The following is a 19,566-nucleotide window of genomic DNA, read 5'->3' as shown; positions in this document are numbered from 1 at the left end:
CAACTTATATTCCGAAAAATTCGGGACATGTTCACAATTAAGTCTTGGTACAGTAACTGTTTGCAGACCTAATTTATAAATTAAGTTGTCTTTGCTGAGTTTAAAAAAAAAAAACATCTGTCTGCCATCAATACTCAAATTGCTTGCTTTGTCTGACGGATACGCCCAGTAGAAAAAAAAAAGATCTGGGAGAGGCAGTAGTTAGCTACTCAGACAAGCTAATTTCTTCATATGTTGTAGAGTTAGAAGATTCCTGATTTCATATCTGTACTGTATATTAACTGTGTACTTTAAGGAAGTCACAAGCGCTACTTTCAAAGCACCATTGGTAATTTTCTCCTGAGGTGTCAATAGAATTGTTGCAAAATGTAAAATGTAGCTTCTTCTCATCTGTGATAATTCATGTTTCACATTCATCACTTTTTAATATCCATTATTTCAAATTTTAGGGCCTGCAAGTTTCAGCACTCTGCAAATTAATTATTTGCGAGTCACTAATGATTCTGCTATGTTAACTCAATTCTGTCAGGAAACTAGGCTACCATTTAGTTAGTCAAGGGAACCTTCAGAGATCTTTCCTTTTTCCTCTTTGCTCATTACTTTAATTGTAATTGTAATCCTTTATTGGAGTTGTCCGCCATAAAGGAGAGTTATGGTCCGAGCGGGGGCAAGAAGCTCAGAGATATTTCATGATTATTGAAGAAGATGGTCACTAGGTGGCAGGCACTAGTTTGGCCTCTGTGTAATTACTGGCTGTGTAAGTGAACATGAGCAACTGGATCATTTCTGGCATGCCAGTTAAATAGTTGGGATTACTTTCGATTGAGTCAATTTTGACAATTCTTCAGAGTACCTTTCTTTGAAGGTGGGATGAAACCTGAACCTACTGATATGAAATCATGGCCGGTCTTTTGGTCGGCGGACGTTTGGTCGGCGGACGTTTGGTCGGCGGACGTTTGGTCGGCGGACGTTTGGTCGGCGGACGTTTGGTCGCCGGACGTTTGGTCGCCGGACGTTTGGTCGCCGGACGTTTGGTCGCCGGACGTTTGGTCGCCGGACGTTTGGTCGCCGGACGTTTGGTCGCCGGACGTTTGGTCGCCGGACATTTGGTCGCCGGTTTTTTGGTCCTTTTTGGTTGCCGGTCTCTTGGTCCCTTTTGGTCGCCGGTCTTTTGGTTGCCGGTCTCTTGGTCCCTTTTGGTCGCCGGTCTTTTGGTCGCTGGTCTTTTGGTCGCCGGTCAAATGTACTTCGATATTAAATAGTACTTAGAAATTAAGCAATACTTAGATATTAAGCAATACTTAGATATTAAACTCTCTCTTAAATATGAAACTCTCTCTCTTAGATATTAATCTCTCTCTCATGAATATAATTTTGAGAGCTGGTTTCAACAGTCAACTCTCTGCCACCATAAGACCGGTGACCAAAAGGGACCAAAAGACTGGCGACCAAAAGACCGGTGACCAAAAGACCGGCGACCAAAAGACCGGCGACCAAAAGACCGGCGACCAAAAGACCGGCGACCAAAAGACCGGCGACCAAAAGACCGGCGACCAAAAGACCGGCGACCAAAAGACCGGCGACCAAAAGTCCGGCGACCAAAAGTCCGGCAACCAAACATCTAGGCACCATATGAAATGTTTTAACTTTATTTATTCATTCTTTGTGCAGCACAACAATCACGGTGCGTCATACGCTATTTGTTTCAGTGGTTAATGATACAGGAAGTGGCCACCCTTTTATTGTTGCTGTGTTCCACGAGCCATCCCCATTGCACCCCACCTTTTTTTCCCTTTTTCTAAGAACTTTTCATTAGCTATAAATCTCCTCTTTGTCTGTTTGCAGATGAAATCATTTTACTTATTCCACTAATAGTGTGCCAGAATTATGAGTTGACTTCTTTTTGATGTTGGCGACTTCTTTCTGTTGGTTCTACCCGCATCATTGAAAATGATGAGCCCAGATGATTCCAACTCAGTTTATGAATTTGATCTATTTTGTGGTTTTTGCTTCTATCTGGCCTTGGATCTTCTTTGCCAACTCAGCCTTTTATCTAGTCTTTTCTTTCAATAAGAGAATTGTGGATCCTTCAATTCACTGAAAAATTCCTCCGTCCTGAAGATGTGAATACCGTATTTTCACGACTATAAGGCGCACTTAAAAGTCTTAAATTTTCTACAAAATAGACAGGGCGCCTTATAATCAACTATGCTTTATATACGGTAAAAAAATTTAAATATGTCATTCATTGAGGGTGCGCCTTATAATGCAGTGCGCCTTATAGTCCTGAAAATACGGTAGATAATTTTGTGTGAATTTTATCATCTTCATCACATATTGGCTTTTTTTTGCCATTATTGTCGACCTGACTTTGACCTTGTGGCTGTGCCACATTGTGACTAGATACAGATGTAGCTCAAGAATTTAGTTGTTTTTGTTTATTATATTGTCAATCCTATTTTTATAGAGTTTTGTTTGGCAACCATATGAGAAGATTGTCATCAAACAGAATTCAATAGAAAATAATGTCGGCTTCAGAATGTGTCATGTTTTGCCTCGGTAGCCTTGGGTATATAAACAGTCTGGCGGGTAATGATTCAGTAATTTCTCATTTTCCTGTAATTTAGTTAACTGTCATTGTGTGTTTATTTGAGAAACTGTAGAAATATGAGTCTGGTTTAATTGCGCTATAGTCATTTTGCTACAGTACTCGGGAAAAGTGGCCTCACTAAGTAGAGGACCATTCCATTTTCTGCTTTGTAATTACTTCCGCTTGATTTATCATCTTTTCTTTGTGTTTCTGGTTGGAAACTACTAAAGTGAGTGACTTGGTTGTGGAGAGGATTGGCTTCTTACTGTGAGGTTGGAAATCTCCTGATAAATCGGAGACGTCTTTGCTGTCAAGACTGCTCACATCGCTCTCAGCCTCCAATGTCACTTTCAAGGCATAATTACACAAGTTGTGTTGATTAGTATGAGAAGCAATTACCCCTGCTTTCCGCCGCAAAATGAGAACGTGATGGCTGTTGATTGACAGGAAGCATCTTCACCTTAATAGGTAAATGACTATGGTAATTCAGGTACCAGGACCTTTTGATTTGTCAGCATATTTGTTATAGTTTTATGATATCTCCTTTTTCTTTAACTTTCTGTCTTCAATAATCTCTTCTATGGTGTGTGTGTTAAAAAAACAATGGTTCAGATGTTTTTTTTTGCTCTGTAGCTGTTGTTTTTTAAGCAAAATTGCCTTTTAAAGAAGATAAAACAATCAATCTGCACATCATTTCGTCCACATTCACTATTATCTGACATTTAAAATTGATTTTACCCCATTTTGGGCAGGCTTTTAATTAAATAAAACTTATTTGAGCTAAGGTTAAGTCATAGGAAGGCTCTGTGCTAAATTATAATGCATTTATGTAGCTATCTGTATTCAGTTACCGTATAAATCAGGTTGAAATTTGATTGGCCTAGCTTTCATTGTCATATTTCTTTGATAACTGAAGTTAGGCTAATCAAGTACTTCATTGTTTGTCTCAGTTGCCCCCTATTGAGTCATACATGCATAAATAATAATAAAATAATTTGCTCTAGTACTTTATTTCTGACTGTACTTTATATAGATTGAACGCAGGCTGTATTGTGCAAAAGCGTGCATTTATAAAATGTCAGGCAAAAATGGCAATGCCTGATATCTAATGTGCCACTTTTCCGGCTTTGATTAAAAACAATGAAAGCAAAATGCTAATAGGAATCCCAAATTGCGCCTTTATCTGACGCATCTATAATAGAGATAGTGCGCGCTAATAAATTAGCGTAAACAAAAAGAAATGAAGCTACTAATGATCTTAAAATAAATCATCTTAAAACTAAATAGCACATCAAACTGTAACTTATGCACTCCAATTAGCCTCACTTCAAAAGCTTTTTATCACTATAAGATTATCCTTTGTGCATAGTTCTGTTATTTTATATGAATATATGTTTTACCCCCAACTTTAAAAGTTTGTCAAATTTGAATTTTGAAGAATCTTTAAAGGCAAGCCACAATTTAGTATCTTTACAGTTCACTCCAAGATGTACTTACCAGGGGTGGGCAAACTTTTCAGCACGGGGGCCACATTGACTTTAAAAATTTGATAAACGGGCCGGGTCAGCACAAGATACGATACATATAAAAAAGTGCATCCGTTAACAGTACATATGAAACATTAAACAGAAAAAAGGACTAAAGTATTAACATACTCATCATTTATCATTAAAGTAAAAAGTATCAAGTACAATGCAAAGTAAAAAGGAATGTATTAAGAAATATTAAAATGTAATTTAAAAAAAGATAGTGTCTGTAAAACACGAAAAACAATCGTGGACAGAGCTACTGCCACTGGCTTCCATGTGACGGCGACATCTTGGGGAGGGTAAAAAATGAATAAAAATAATAATAATATATATATATATTTTTTAAATTGGACAACGTCAGCGGGCCAGATTAAAAGGCCTAGCAGGCCGGATGTGGCCCGCGGGCCGTAGTTTGCCCACTTCTGCTCTAGGATTTACTTACTGTACATTTCAACACGCAAAAGGCCCAATGTAACTCTGTTTTAAGAAAAAAATCATTAGTGTTCCTTTTTAAAAGTGAACAGTTTGGTGTGGCCCAAGTGAAGATTAGGAGGAAACAACTTGGTACGCAGAAAAAAAAAAATCATCCCCTCTGGTTCGCCTAACAATTATTTACCATCTAGACTTCCCCATCACTGCTCGATTGTCAAGACTGTCAGCGTCTAGTTAATGCAGTGATTAACATGAATATTGCATTTGTTTTCTTCTGCAGCTCTGCTGGCTCTGGTATTTTGCTTTCTCTTTGATTAGAATCATAGATGGATCCGTACATTCTCGCTGCCATGAACTTCAGAGCTATTTGGATTTTATTTATTGCACTACCTCTGCAATAAATACAACCAGGATTCTTTTATGGGTTGTTCTAGCAGTCTGCAATCTGATGGAATGAGTGAAGCACTCTGCTTGTCCCCAATCTCAAACATGACTTGGTAACATGGCGTTATTGGTATTTTTCTTCTTCTGAGTTGTTCTGACAGTCTTGTAGTCATCAGAAAAACATTTTATTTCTGGACACATGTTTTTGTCCTATCCCTTCAATAATAAAAGAAGTTACTTAAATTCAAGAAGACATTGACGTTACATTTTGCGTTAAGGTCACTAAATGTAATTTTTGGTTACCGTATTTTCACGACTATAAGGCGCACCCTCAATGAATGACATTTTTTCCATATTATAAGCGCACTGTATTATAAGGAACACTGTATTATAAGGCGCACTGTATTATAAGGCGCACGGTCTATTTTGGAGAAAATTTAAGACTTTTAAGTGTGCCTTATAGTCGTGAAAATACGGTATTTGCTATTGACTTCCAGGTATGAAGCACACTCACTACACAGTCACCTCTAGAGCCAGCCGTTGTTGATGTTTTGGATTTTTTTGTATAAAATCTTGCCGTGGTGGAGGAGCTATATGATGGAAGATTTTGTAAACTATGATGGCATCTGCATATTTAACAGTATTGTTTCAGTTCAGGCGTTTGTGTTTTTTTGATATCTGAACGTTGTGGTTTTTCGTTTTTGGTTTTGTTTTTTTTCCATATATAAGGCGCACTGTCTATTTTGGAGAAAATGTAAGACTTTTAAGTGAGCCTTATAGTCGTGAAAATATGGTATTTATTAATTATCAGAAAATCGTACAACTCCGCAGACACGTTTAAAATAAATGATACAGTAAAAATGCTCCAAAAAGGCCCCAATAATTCAATCTCCATCTCATCCATCACTTTTCTGTCAATATGATACAAAACTAAAAAAAATGGGTCTTCTAGGATTAAGTGTATTGTGCTAAAATGGCATGGATAAACATAATACCACACTTTTTGACTTCATGCCATTTTACAACAACGAGATCATCAGTGCAAACCCTGACCGGTTCAGATAGGTTGAAATGAAGAATGATTATTCGATGTGACTAGCTGTCGCGTCGGTGTACTCCAGGAGGGGCTTAAATAGAAGAAAGAGAATTTCTAATTCTATGAGCCTGATGATTTTTACGTTTCTGTGCTGTCAGCACCACACACCCTTAATGCTTACACTACTCCCGGAGGTCATATCCTTACAAATAGCTAGAGGCTTCCAGTAAAGGAATTTACCTACATTTTTTCTTGAGTCTGTACTATTTGTCTTCTATCTCCTTTGAAGGCAATTACAGTTTTACTTCCGTTGCGTCCATTGTTTAGGTAAAAGAGTCCATATATATTTTGACAGGTTTTTCGAGACACCAGAGTATATACTACCATGCTTTCTTGAGCCTTCGCAAATATATGTACCATCCCTAACCTGTAGATGGTGATGTTAATCCTCTCTGGAGTCAATGTGCCATCGGAGCTCATTCCCAGACAAATTCTCCCCTGCTCCATTTGTGGATCTTCTTTGAGAAGGATAGGGGACTCTCACCCATGTGTGGAGGGTCATGCCACCAATTCCTGCCCCTGCATCCCCCCATTTGAAGACCATGAAATTGGTGATCCAGGACACACGATTAACGCGCTCGGCCTATTGACTGGCGAGTGGGGTGACGTGTGATTATAATGTCACGAGAATGTCACAATCTGTCTGGTTGTCTTTGTGACCGCAGTGTCGTAAGGTTTGTACGGCGTATCCAAGATATAATAATTTGATCGATAAAAGACACTTGGCTATTGTTACTGCCCTTACACTTGCAGTTTTATTAGTCAATTTGGCAGGTGGCAGGATGGCACACACAAGCGAACTTGAGTATTATTGTGTTTGTGTGTTTAAAGGATATACGGTTGTCACACTTAGTTGTTCATGATGAAGGCCTTGGTCCTCTTGACACCACAACACAACTTCTGCGGTGTGTCTGTTAGACGCAAGCCTCACCATCTTTGCTGCTGGTGCCGCTTGCATTTCGCCTCAATCATCTAATTGAATGTGAAAGCCCGCTGGGCCTTGATGATGTCAAGGACAACACGGTGCAGGGTATGTCTCAAGTGGTTTATCTGGCTAATTTACCATTACATTTTTGGAGAAATCACATGAGGGTAAATACTGTAAATTTCTACATTTCTGACATTTTTTTTTTGAGTGGGGGTATTTATTTGTTTTTGGGATTAAAAACTGGTCTTCAAACACGGTTCAACGTGAAAGTTATTGTCAATGCCAGCTAGCACAGTGAGTATACATTTTGGACAGCCCGGCGAATGAGTTTTTAGCGTGTCGGCTTCACAGTGGGAGTCCTGGGTTCACATCCAGGCCGGTCCAACTGTGTGGAGTTTGCTTGTTCACCCAAGCCTGTGTGGGTTTTCTCTGGATACTCCAGTTTCCTCCCACATTCCAAAGACATGCATGGTAGGTTGATGGGGCACTCTAAATTGCCTCTAGGTATGAGTGGGAGCGTGAATGGTTGCTTGTCTCCTTGTGCCTTGCGATTGGCTGGCCACCAATTCTGGGTGTCCCCCGCCTCTGGTCCAAAGTCAACTGGGATAGGCTCCAGCACCCCGCGTGACCCTAGTGAGGATAAAGCGGTTCAGTAAATGAAATGAGATGAAATGAGATGAAATGAGATGAAATGAGATGAAATGAGATGAAATGAGATGAAATGAGATGAAATGAGATGAAATGAGATGAAATGAGATGAAATGAGATGAAATGAGATGAAATGAGATGAAATGAGATGAAATGAGATGAAATGAGATGAAATGAGATGAAATGAGATGAAATGAGATGAAATGAGATGAAATGAGATGAAATGAGATGAAATCAGATGAAATCAGATGAAATGAGATGAAATGAGATGAAATGAGATGAAATGAGATGAAATGAGATGAAATGAGATGAAATGAGATGAAATGAGATGAAATGAGATGAAATGAGATGAAATGAGATGAAATGAGATGAAATGAGATGAAATGAGATGAAATGAGATGAAATGAGATGAAATGAGATGAAATGAGATGAAATGAGATGAAATGAGATGAAATGAGATGAAATCAGATGAAATCAGATGAAATCAGATGAAATGAGATGAAATGAGATGAAATGAGATGAAATGAGATGAAATGAGATGAAATGAGATGAAATGAGATGAAATGAGATGAAATGAGATGAAATGAGATGAAATGAGATGAAATGAGATGAAATGAGATGAGATGTGTGTACATTATGAATTTCATAGAATTTTTTTTCATTAAATTAATTTAAAAAATGGTCAACTTGATGTTAAAATGTAACATTTCAATTACTGTTGACCAAAGCTCCTTTTATGTAGTGTGTGCATGCAATGTACATAATAACTGTAAACATTCTATTCCCTCAATTGACCAATGTCTAAAGTTCTGAATGTCTGTTTTCATCTGTTGTGCATGTGTGTTAAAGTTGTACTTGAGGTAAAATCCTTCAATCCACAGTTATACTAGTATGCATGCTCAGTTTGCTGATGAGCATATCTTGCTTGTCATAGAACAACATCGTTGACTATTTGGAGAGGGGGCTTCAAATTACAGTGCAGAGACACTGTCTTAAGGAACAAAAGGGATCGATGGCAGTACATTGAATTTTATGCGAATGAGAAAAAAAATCAACTAATTAAAATTGATTACTTCCTGCTTTGTATGTGTGTTTCTGAAATAAATTATTGTATGAAAACATTTTGACCAATTGAGACAAAAAGTATCCATTACTGGATTGCAGTTGAGGGAAGGAAGGCTGGCATGTTTTGTGGAAGTTAAGTAAATTGTAGTTTTCCTTAAGTGCCATGGGTTAATCTTCGATGACCTTATCTTGGCACACTACTAGTTAATGGTTTGGGTTGTTTACCTGAATAAAAGGAATTGTTAGTATTTTGAAACCCCCCCCCCCAATTGTCTCACATTCGCTAATTAGACCACGTGCTTTGGTGACATGCAGGAAATAGCTAGTTGAAATAGCTCGCCATTGCTGTAACATAAGTGAAGAGTGCCACACTTCCTGACATGTAATAGGGTCAATAATTTTCTATAGCTGCTCCCATGAGGCGTAGCTTCTTCCTCTAGAGGTCATATTAAGGTGGGAACAATGTCACAATTAGAAATGCATTTAAACCCTCCTTTCAAAAAGATTATTAAAAAAAACACTATTCAACACAATGACCGGCAAATGAATCAAGGAAATTAAATCATTTTATAATTTTTTTACTTCATTTCTTAAGCTGTGGTTTTGTTTTATATGAACATATTTGGTTTAGTCATAGTGGAAGCTGATAATGAAAGCATCAAATTAATAAAGAGATTCATTTTTCACCATCCGTCACTTTTCTTGATTGTGCTCTTATGAATATGTATTAAGGAGTGGAAATTTGAGAACATTCTAAAGCAATTTTTTTGTCCATGTCTATTAGTCTATTATCATATTATGGGCACTTTTCCACAAATGTGCAGGCTAGGGCAATTGGGAATTAATTGATTCAACCTGAGACCAAATCCTTACTTGCTCAGGACTTCCTTTTAGCCCCCCATCCTTTGCACATATCACCTAAATTCTCTGGTCCTCTGAATAGAGACAAAGTAGTTTCATAGTAGATAATAATGATATATAAAAATAGTCGTAGGACAGGGGTGTCAAACATACGGCCCACGGGCCGGATCCGGCCCGTCTGGTGGTTTGGTTACGGCCCGGGGAAGAAAGCTGCATTGTATATAAAAAAAAGAATTTTCTTTAAAATTCGTAGTTCTTGTATTATCCGCTAGGGGGCGCAGTGTTTTAGTACGTGCAGACAACATGAATTGACATTTATTTATGTTCTTATGTTATTCTCTTGTTCATAATATATTGTTCATAATGTAAAAGGACAATTCTTTTAATAAACATTTTGATAAATTACTCATTCTTTGCACTAATTATTAGTATTAGTGACTAATACAAAGGAAAAAAAGTGGGCTTATTGTTAGTACTATGTAATTTTGCAATGAGTTTACTGGTCTGGCCCGCTTGATCTCAAGTTAAGCTGTATTCGGCCCGCAGACCAAAGGGAGTTTGATACCCCTGTCCTAGGAAATAAGACTATAATAGAGCAAATATATATATTTTACTGAGGCATTTTCTATGAACATTTCTGGCACCCATTGCATGACACTGCCTAAATAAATCCCCCCACCATGTGGTCTGGACAGGACATAAATATATTTTATTCTCATTTATAACAAATCAATGCCTCACATTATTTTTTTTATGCAGTGTAGCACAAGTCTTGTCCTATTCAAACTTAATAACAAAGGTGTAATTCTGTTCGCTCATCAACTTCACTGGTGTAAGTGTATTGGTTAATGGTCTATGCTCCTCTGATTGAGTTTTTGCCTCTTTTTCAGCTTTGCCTCACACTTAAATGGATATCTGGTTTGCAATGATTATTGCTCTTATTGAGCACTTGGAAGCATTAGCAAGTACATTTAAAAAAAGTACATGTAATTGTTTTCCTTCTGTTTGTCTTTGTCCCAATTTATCTTGACTTTTCTATCCATCCCCACCCATCTAAAAGCCCAGTTATGCTACCCAATACTATAACTGAGATGATCCATAAATCAATAACTAGACAAGACTAAAACCTGTGCAATGTGGTTATAATTGATTGAGATGTCTGGGTGGAACTTGTTTAAAGCTTCTATGTCATCTGCTAAGAAGTGCACTTTTGCTTTCCCCGAAGATCTACCTCTAACCAAATGAACATGTGCATCATTAGTTTGCTGCTGAGCTGGCCATGTTCCTTTTAAAGATGTTGTGCTCACCACTCTTAACATGGCCACAATATTCCTTCATTCGTTTTCTGTACTACTTATCCTCACCAGGGTCACAGGGGATGCTGGAGCCTATCCCAGCTGATTTGGGGCATCAGGCAGGGGATACTTTGAATTAGTGGCCAGCCAATCACAGGGGAGAAGGAGACGGACAAGTATTCATGCTCACACTCGTATGTAAGGGCAATTTAGAGAGTTCAAAGAGCCTATTCTGGATGTTTTTGGAATGTGGGTGTAAACCGGAGAACCCCGAGAAAAATCACGCAGGCGGTGCATGGACGTTTGGTCGCCAGTCTTTTGGTCGCCGGTGTTTTGGTCGCCGGTGTTTTGGTCGCCGGTGTTTTGGTCGCCGGTGTTTTGGTCGCCGGTGTTTTGGTCGCCGGTGTTTTGGTCGCCGGTGTTTTGGTCGCCGGTGTTTTGGTCGCCGGTGTTTTGGTCGCCGGTGTTTTGGTCGCCGGTGTTTTGGTCGCCGGTGTTTTGGTCGCCGGTCTTTTGGTCGCCGGTCTTTTGGCCGCCGGTCTTTTGGTCGCCGGTCTTTTGGTCGCCGGTCTTTTGGTCGCCGGTGTTTTGGTCGCCGGTGTTTTGGTCGCCGGTCTTTTGGTCGCCGGTCTTTTGGTCGCCGGTCTTTTGGTCGCCGGTCTTTTGGTCGCCGGTCTTTTGGTCGCCGGTCTTTTGGTCGCCGGTCTTTTGGTCGCCGGTCTTTTGGTCGCCGGTCTTTTGGTCGCCGGTCTTTTGGTCGCCGGTCTTTTGGTCGCCGGTCTTTTGGTCGCCGGTCTTTTGGTCGCCGGTCTTTTGGTCGCCGGTCTTTTTGTCGCCGGTCTTTTGGTCGCCGATCTTTTGGTCACCGGTCTTTTTGTCCCTTTTGGTCGCCGGTCAAATGGTGACAGAAAGTTTACTGTTGAAGCAAGCTCTCAAAATTATATTCATGAAAGAGTTTAATATCTAAGAGAGAGAGTTTAATATCTAAGTACTGTTTAATATCTTAGTACATTTGACCGGCGACCAAAGAGGTCCAAACGCCCGGCGACCAAAAGACCGGCAGCCAACCGCCCGGCGACCAAAACACCGGCGACCAAACGTCTGGGGTAAACAATCATACTCCACACAGTGAGGGCCCACCTGGGATCGAACCCACAACCCCAGAACTGTGAGGGCTACGTGAGTACACTCCAGTTATAATGTGACAAAATGAAGCACAGCAACAAATTAATTGTCCATGCAGCCTGAAAGAAATAGTGTTTTTAACGCTTACCCTAATTATGGCACCACCATTTTACGTCACCACATTGTTACGTAAAGAATGGCTACTTGTGTAGAAATAGTTTTTAATATTATATTAAGCTGGCAATTATTTTCAACGCTTGTATATTATAGATGAGATACTAACCTCAAAATAATGCATCTACGTGAAACCAAGGTGATTTTACTCATCATGATGAAAACTGCTCATTAAGTCTGTTGTTTTAAAGTCAAGAGATGCACCTGAAAAGATTCAATCAAATTTCAATTAGGATGGAATCAGTATATAAAAACAAGAGGCATACAGAAGCTTGTAATTTCCGGAAGCTTAGTGTGACCCTTATGTACAATTCAAGACCATTTCATTGGTTTAACGCTCTATACAGCAGTATTCTTTATTTATTCACTAAATACATTATATGTACAGTGAATTTCATCAATTTTGATAATATAGTAGTTTTATTTGGAACAAGATTATAGACACCCATTGAAAGAATGGATATATTTCATATTTTATGAAGTATAATTTGGTTTTACATTAACAATTGCAATCTGAACACAAAATAAAAAACAAACACATGAAAAAGCACATTTGCTTCGAGATGATGGCCTTCATTTTTGTCACTAAAGTAAAACTTGTTCCACAACATCTTCCATCTCAACCACTCAATGGAAGTGTTTAAACAGTCTTACTTTTAGAATAAAATGGGTGCACAGTATATGCGAATCATTAAACCAAAATGAATGACTACTGGCAGAGTGTTCAATCACTTTGAATCTTTCACACTAAAAGAAAAGAAGAGTGATCAAAACCTTTCAACTTATTAGAGAGATGACTTCTACATTGAATCACAGGGGCCACAGGTGTGAAAATAAGTCATCTAAGGCTCCTCTTCAGTTGTTCCCGCCTCCCTTTGTGTTCTTATAATATTTATCCATTTTCTAAAGCTTCACCTTATGCCGCCCACTTCAAATTTATTGTTTAATGCAGTTTGATGGACAATTCCCCTACCTCCCTCCCTCCCAATTCTTGGAAATGCATACACAGATGGAAAATTAAAGTTCATCTCAAAGGAAAACATAATAGAATCGATGAAAGCAGTGCACTTAAAACTTTTGATGTTCTGATGCTATTTAACTTTCTAGTGCATTAACGTTTCAAGTCATTACAACATTTAAGCGGTGTGATTTGATCATGGTAGGTTTTTAACTCAAAGAAGTACAGAGGTTTTCAGCCCTGGATTTTAAAGTTATTAGATACAAATGATCACCTCTGCATTAAGTATAGATTTTCTTTCAGCACGCACTTAAGAATGGAAGTTTGTCTTTAAGAGGGTAATAGCAAATTAAGCTCCATACTCCATTTGTCCACCACTCTTGATGGGCTAATTTTATAACTGCTGATTTGTTCGTTTTGTCCATTTACAGTGGCTTGAAAGTGGTCAGGTGGGCTCCATCATTCGCAATCTCCATTAAATGGAATCCTTTTGAGAAAGAGGAAAAAAAATGTGTTCGTGTGTTTGTGTGTGTATGTATGTGTATATATGTATGAATATATATATATATATATATATATATATATATATATATATATATATATATATATATATATATATATATATATATATATATATATATATATATATATATATATATATATATATATATATATATATATATATATATATATATATATATATATATATATATATATATATACACACATATATACGCAAATATACACATACATATACACACACACATATACACGTATATACAAAAATATACACATACACTATATACATAAATATTTAAGAAAAGAATCACTGAAGGGCGGCCCGTTGGATGAGTGGTTAGCGTGTCGGCCTCACAGTAGCGTTCCCGGGTTCAAATCCAGGCTGATCCACCTGTGTTAAGTTTGCACGTTCTCCCCAGGCCTCGGTGGATTTTCTCTGGGTACTCCGGTTTCCTCCCACATTCCAAAGACATAAATGGTAAGCTGATTGGAAACTCTGAATTGCCCCTAGGTATGAGTGTGAGCGTAAATGGTCGTTTGTCTGCTTGTGCCCAATTCAGGGTGTCCCCTGCCAACTGGGATAGGCTCCAGCACCCTTCGCAACCCTATTCAGGAAATGAGATGAGATAAGCACTGAACTCTGGACCTCATATTATATCTTTTGTGTCTTTCAAGGTTGCTACCGCTGTAAAATTTCTTCAAAATCCAAAAGTATCTCAGAGCCCCTTGGCCACCAGAAAAGCCTTCCTAAAGAAAAAAGGTAAGCAAATATCGTTGTAAAATGTCAAATTGACGATACCATCCATGTAAGACAACAAATCATTGGTTATTTTAAGGCCTTGTGAATAAATGAAACAACAATTTGGATGCTCATTTGGGTTCAGGAAAATTAATACTGACGAACCTCCTCTGTATTTTGAATGGAATTCTCCGTATAGCCCCCTGGCATTTGAACCCTTTTATTTAATTTGACTGTTTTACCTATACCAATTGGTGAAACCTACATCAGTTTTGTATCTCTTCCAGTATGTTTATGTACAAGATAAATAAGAACGAATGAAGGGATTATGATCATAAAACTTGCGAGTTATATTTGTAATATGAAACAGTTGCGGGGATTGAATTTTGTGGTAATGAGATTGAAGGTCAGAAAAGGAATTTTGAGCTAACTACAATACGGGTTGCCCTATTGAAGTTAAATTTGGGTGGTAGGTAATACGTTGAGAAGAGGAAAAGTCTAAGGCAAGGGGGTAGGTAAACTTTTCGGTCCGGGGGCCACATTGACTCTAAAAATTTGACAGATGGGCCGGGTCAGCACAAGATACGATACATATAAAAAAGTGCATCCGTTAACAGTACATATGAAACATAAACAGAAAAAAGGGACTCAAGTATTAACATACTCATCACTCATCATTAAAGTGAAATGTATAAAGTACAAAATAAAGTAAAAAGGAATGTATTAATAAATATTAAAATGTAATTTAAAAAAAGATAGAGGAGCTGTAAAACACGAAAAACAAATAGGAGTGGACAGAGCTACTGCCCCTGGCTTCCACGCGATGGCGGCATCTTGGAAAAAAAAACATTATTTGGACTATGTCGGCGGGCCGGATTAAAAGCCCTCGTGGGCCGTAGTTTGCCCATATCTGGTCTAAGGTTACAGACTTACTAATAAATACAGCGATGCTTTGATTTTGGCTGCTTAGACAGGATTCTGCTTGCTTTCAGAGTCCTCAGCTAGTTAAAAAACAACATTTTGCCATTCAGAGATTGCTTTTTAAATGCGTTTTATAGGATTATTCAAATTATTACATAAAGTTATTTTGGTGTGATTAGTTTGATGTGGCCCATATTTCTTTATGAGCGAGGGTGTTTGTGTGCTTCTCTCAGTTTAGGTTATTACCTATATAAATAATGATCAGAACCAATCATCAAATGTTCTGTACCTCACCATACCACATACACCTCATCCTTTCCTCTTTGTTTTAAAATATTCACTCGCTCTCGAAAAAACTGTTTGCTTTAACTGCACTTCGACTCCATGAAATATGTATGATGTTTTAATGCAGACATATTTTGGAAACTTAGTTCCACTGTAGATCTGAACAAGAAGCCTCAATTTGCATGAGGGCATCGATCTCAGGGAAAGACAATGCAAAGATTAGAGAAACTCTCGCAATGAAACACTAAGCAGCACAGAGTACATTACTGTTTTGAGAGGATAACTCTTCAGCCACTCAACAATAAAGTTCAGTATCAAATACTGTAATTCATTTTAGGAATGTGTGTACTCTACAACCTCATACTGACTCGACATCTTTTGTCTTTTGCTGTCTGACCAGGCAACCTTATCCTAATTTATAAGGGGCTGTATGGATTTTACTTAAAATTGATGCTCAGTTTATATACATTGTTTGTATATATCACATTTCTTTTTTCAATTTCTCACATTGCCACTATTCACTCTTCACTTTTCCGTTATAAGAACCATGTACATGTGTACCGTATTTTCACGACTATAAGGCGCTCCGCATTATAAGGCGCACCCCCAATGAATAACATTTTTTCCATATATAAGGCGCACTATTATAAGGCGCACTGTATTATAAGGTGCACTGCATTGGCGCACTGTCTATTTTGGAGAAAATGTGAAAATGATAGCAAACTCAGCTTGTTGAGAATACTTCAGATATAATTAAGTCAAGACTGTTTTTTTTTTCTCCAAATGGAAACAACACAACCACTAAGCCAAACGATACCAAAAACAAATAAATTTTAAAAAACTACCGTATTTTCACGACTATAAGGCGCACTGTATTATAAGGCGCATTGTCTGTCTATTTTGGAGAAAATTTAAGACTTTTAAGTGCGCCTTATAGTCGTGAAAATACGGTAATTGCTATTGACTTCCAGGTATGAAGCACTCACTACACAGTCACCTTTAGAGCCAGCCATTGTTGATGTTTTGGATTTTTTTTGTATAAAATCTTGCGGTGGGGGAGGAGCTATATGATGGAAAATTTTGTAAACTAAGATGGCATCTGCATATTTAACAGTATTGTTTCAGTTCAGGCGTTTTTGTTTTTTGAAATATCCGACATTGGTGGTTTTTCGTTTTTTGGTTGTCTGTTTTTTCCATATATAAGGCGCACTGGACTATAAGGCGCACTGTCTATTTTGAAGAAAATTTAAGACTTTTAAGTGCGCCTTATAGTCGTGAAAATACGGTAAGTCTATTCAACCAAGTATATAAATGAAAATGACATAATTGAGGAATTGCTGTAAATCAAAATTTGGTTTAGACGTACAGCGTAAATCTCGTATTATAATAATGTAATGTTTCTGCCACTTCTCCACCAATTAATCTTGAAATACAATTGTCCTGCTTCTCCCACTTTGACTGTGCCAGTTTTAATTTTCTAATATGGTTTAATGTCGTATTTATGTAAATACTTGTGGATTTTACTTTATATTACCAGCCAGAAATGTCAAAGCCCACATAAAATGAAACAATACCATCCCCCGGTAAAGTGGAATTTAAATTGGATTCCTCCTGCTAGCAATATTTATGCTGGACAACTGATGAAGGGGAAAATGGGGCCCACTTTGATTGCATGTTGCACAATCTTAACACAATAATCTCGCTGGTGCATATTATTTCACTGCACATTTATGCCTTAATCTGCTACGAAGGGTGCCTCTGTGGTCATATCTTCCAATTTTCAAAGACATCTTGTAGCGTGGTTTATTTCAATATTCATTGAAATATGTAATTTCTGTTTTCCCTCAACTGTCACTTGCTGGGTATGAATTGGCAATTATGCAGTCCAATATTTGTAGCTGCCCTCTCTAAGTCCTTGTTGAATTAACTGGTTAAAATATTGAAAGTTTGTCACCTAGATATGTCATGTGATATCTTCATTTTTTCTCTCTCTTTGCCTGGGGAATAAATTGCATTTAGACACTACTCCCACTGAGCAATTGCACTTTCCTTGTTGCTTGCCAGCATTAAATATGTTTTACTGTTTGAGTGAAATATAATGTGATGCTGTCTCATTTAGTCGATTGGGCTGTCTTCGTCCGAGACAATTAACACATACAGTACAACCGGCAAAGTGTTGAAGCCCATTTTGAAGCTCCAATTTCGCTTGGAAAATTAGTAGTTACACACATAATTACAACAAAAAAATTCATTCTCAGGACGAAGTCATTAACATTACCATCTCGTCACATGTCACTTTGACCGCAGCTTGCTTGGTTTGAACCTACCTGTACCTGTCTTTATTTTCATATACTGTATTTTCACGACTATAAGGCGCACTGTATTATAAGGCGCACTGTATTATAAGGCGGACTGTATTATAAGGCGCACTGTATTATAAGGCGCACTGTATTATAAGGTGGACTGTATTATAAGGCGCACTGTCTCTTTTGGAGAAAATTTAAGACTTTTAAGTGCGCCTTATAGTCGTGAAAATACGGTAATTGCTATTGACTTCCAGGTATGAAGCACTCAGGACACAGTCACCTCTTGAGTCAGCCATTGTTGATGTTTTGGATTTTTTTGTATAAAATCTTGCAGTGGGGGAGGAGCTATATGATGGAAGATTTTGTAGACTAAGATGGCATCTGCATATTTAACAATATTGTTTTGGTTCAGGTGTTTGTGTTTTTTTAATATCCGACAGTGGTGTTTTTTTGTTTTTGGTTTTCAGTTTTTTTCCATATATAAGGCGCACTGTCTATTTTGGAGAAAATTTAAGACTTTTAAGTGCGCCTTATAGTCATGAAAATACGGTACTTTATAAAGCAGGCATTTTCTTTCAATGACACATAATTGACGTCTTGACTTATTTATTTTGCTGTCCTTCTTTCTATTAGTGGACAAAATAATGCAAATAGCTTTCACCCTGAGTAGAGGGCCAGCAAGTGAGGGTCGCATAGAACACAAGTAGTCTGTCTGTCTATTACTGTACCTGGTATGAAGGTAAGGGTAAGGATAAGGTTCATCATCCCTCGTATTAATGGAATGCTATATGTAAGTGGGGTTATGTGACTCACCTCTTGGACAAAAAAATGACAATGACCAAGGCCTGCAAAGAAGGTAAAGGGATTGATGTGGTTATAAATTACTCCACGGCGCCACCTAGTCGAGGTCTTACCTACTTTGTCATCAGTAGGGCGATAAAAATGAGGGAAATGAGAGCAGTCTCCTCTTTTTTTTAATACATAAATGAATACGCTATGAGAGTGTATGCCATTTTCTAGCAGTTAGATCAATCTAAAAGGACGTGAAGGACCGTCAACACAACTTATTAGTAGATGTTTAGATGTCATACTCCAGTTCTTAATATCCCATTGGCTTTTTTTCTACTTGACATAAGCTGTAACATTGAACTTTATATAAAAATATATTATATCCAAAATCTAATTCTTTTAAAGGACCCCTTTAAAAGAAAATGTGTTCACCTTTTAACCAAATATTTCAGTACGCAATTTTTGTAATTGACAGTCCTTCCCGAGGTCTTGACCCATAAAGTGCAGGAGTGCCAGAATTGGAGAAATTGATTTAATAAAAAAAGCCTGACTGCCTCTTTGCCCTTAAAAATGCCGAGAGAATATGAGTCGCTGGAAATAGAGCTGTAAATAACCTGACGAGCAATGGGTTTTCCTTTAAATAAATACCGATCAGGTTTATGTTGAAAGACAATAGAAACCGTAGTCCAGATATGCAGTTTACAGTATTTATAGCTGTAATATCGAGGTGCCAGCACCGTAATTTCATGCCCCAATGAGAATGGCAAGGTCAAAGCAAATGCTTTGGCAGAGCATCTGCTAATACTGCGACTCATAAACAGCCACCGCGTGTATCAGGTGCACCAAATAATCCAGTGTAATGAAATACAGAATAGCTTTCCATTGTATTGTTCTTTTTTTTTTATGGTGTCGTCATTAGGTG

General features: G+C 37.9%; 1 protein-coding gene across 1 annotated transcript in view; it reads left to right on the top strand.

Annotated features, from left to right (window-relative positions):
* pex14 (peroxisomal biogenesis factor 14) overlaps nucleotides 1-19,566 on the top strand; it is a 47,101-nt gene that overhangs the window by 5,584 nt on the left and 21,951 nt on the right. Inside the window, exon 3 of the mRNA XM_077727737.1 lies at nucleotides 14,280-14,364. Coding sequence (XP_077583863.1) covers nucleotides 14,280-14,364 — 85 coding nt within the window. The remainder of the gene's footprint in view (nucleotides 1-14,279; nucleotides 14,365-19,566) is intronic.

The sequence above is a fragment of the Stigmatopora nigra genome, chromosome 1 (genome assembly GCF_051989575.1).
Source record: "Stigmatopora nigra isolate UIUO_SnigA chromosome 1, RoL_Snig_1.1, whole genome shotgun sequence".
NCBI lineage: Eukaryota > Metazoa > Chordata > Actinopteri > Syngnathiformes > Syngnathidae > Stigmatopora > Stigmatopora nigra.
Note: the sequence above shows the minus strand (reverse complement) of the source record. Positions and strands in the feature narration are given on the sequence as shown.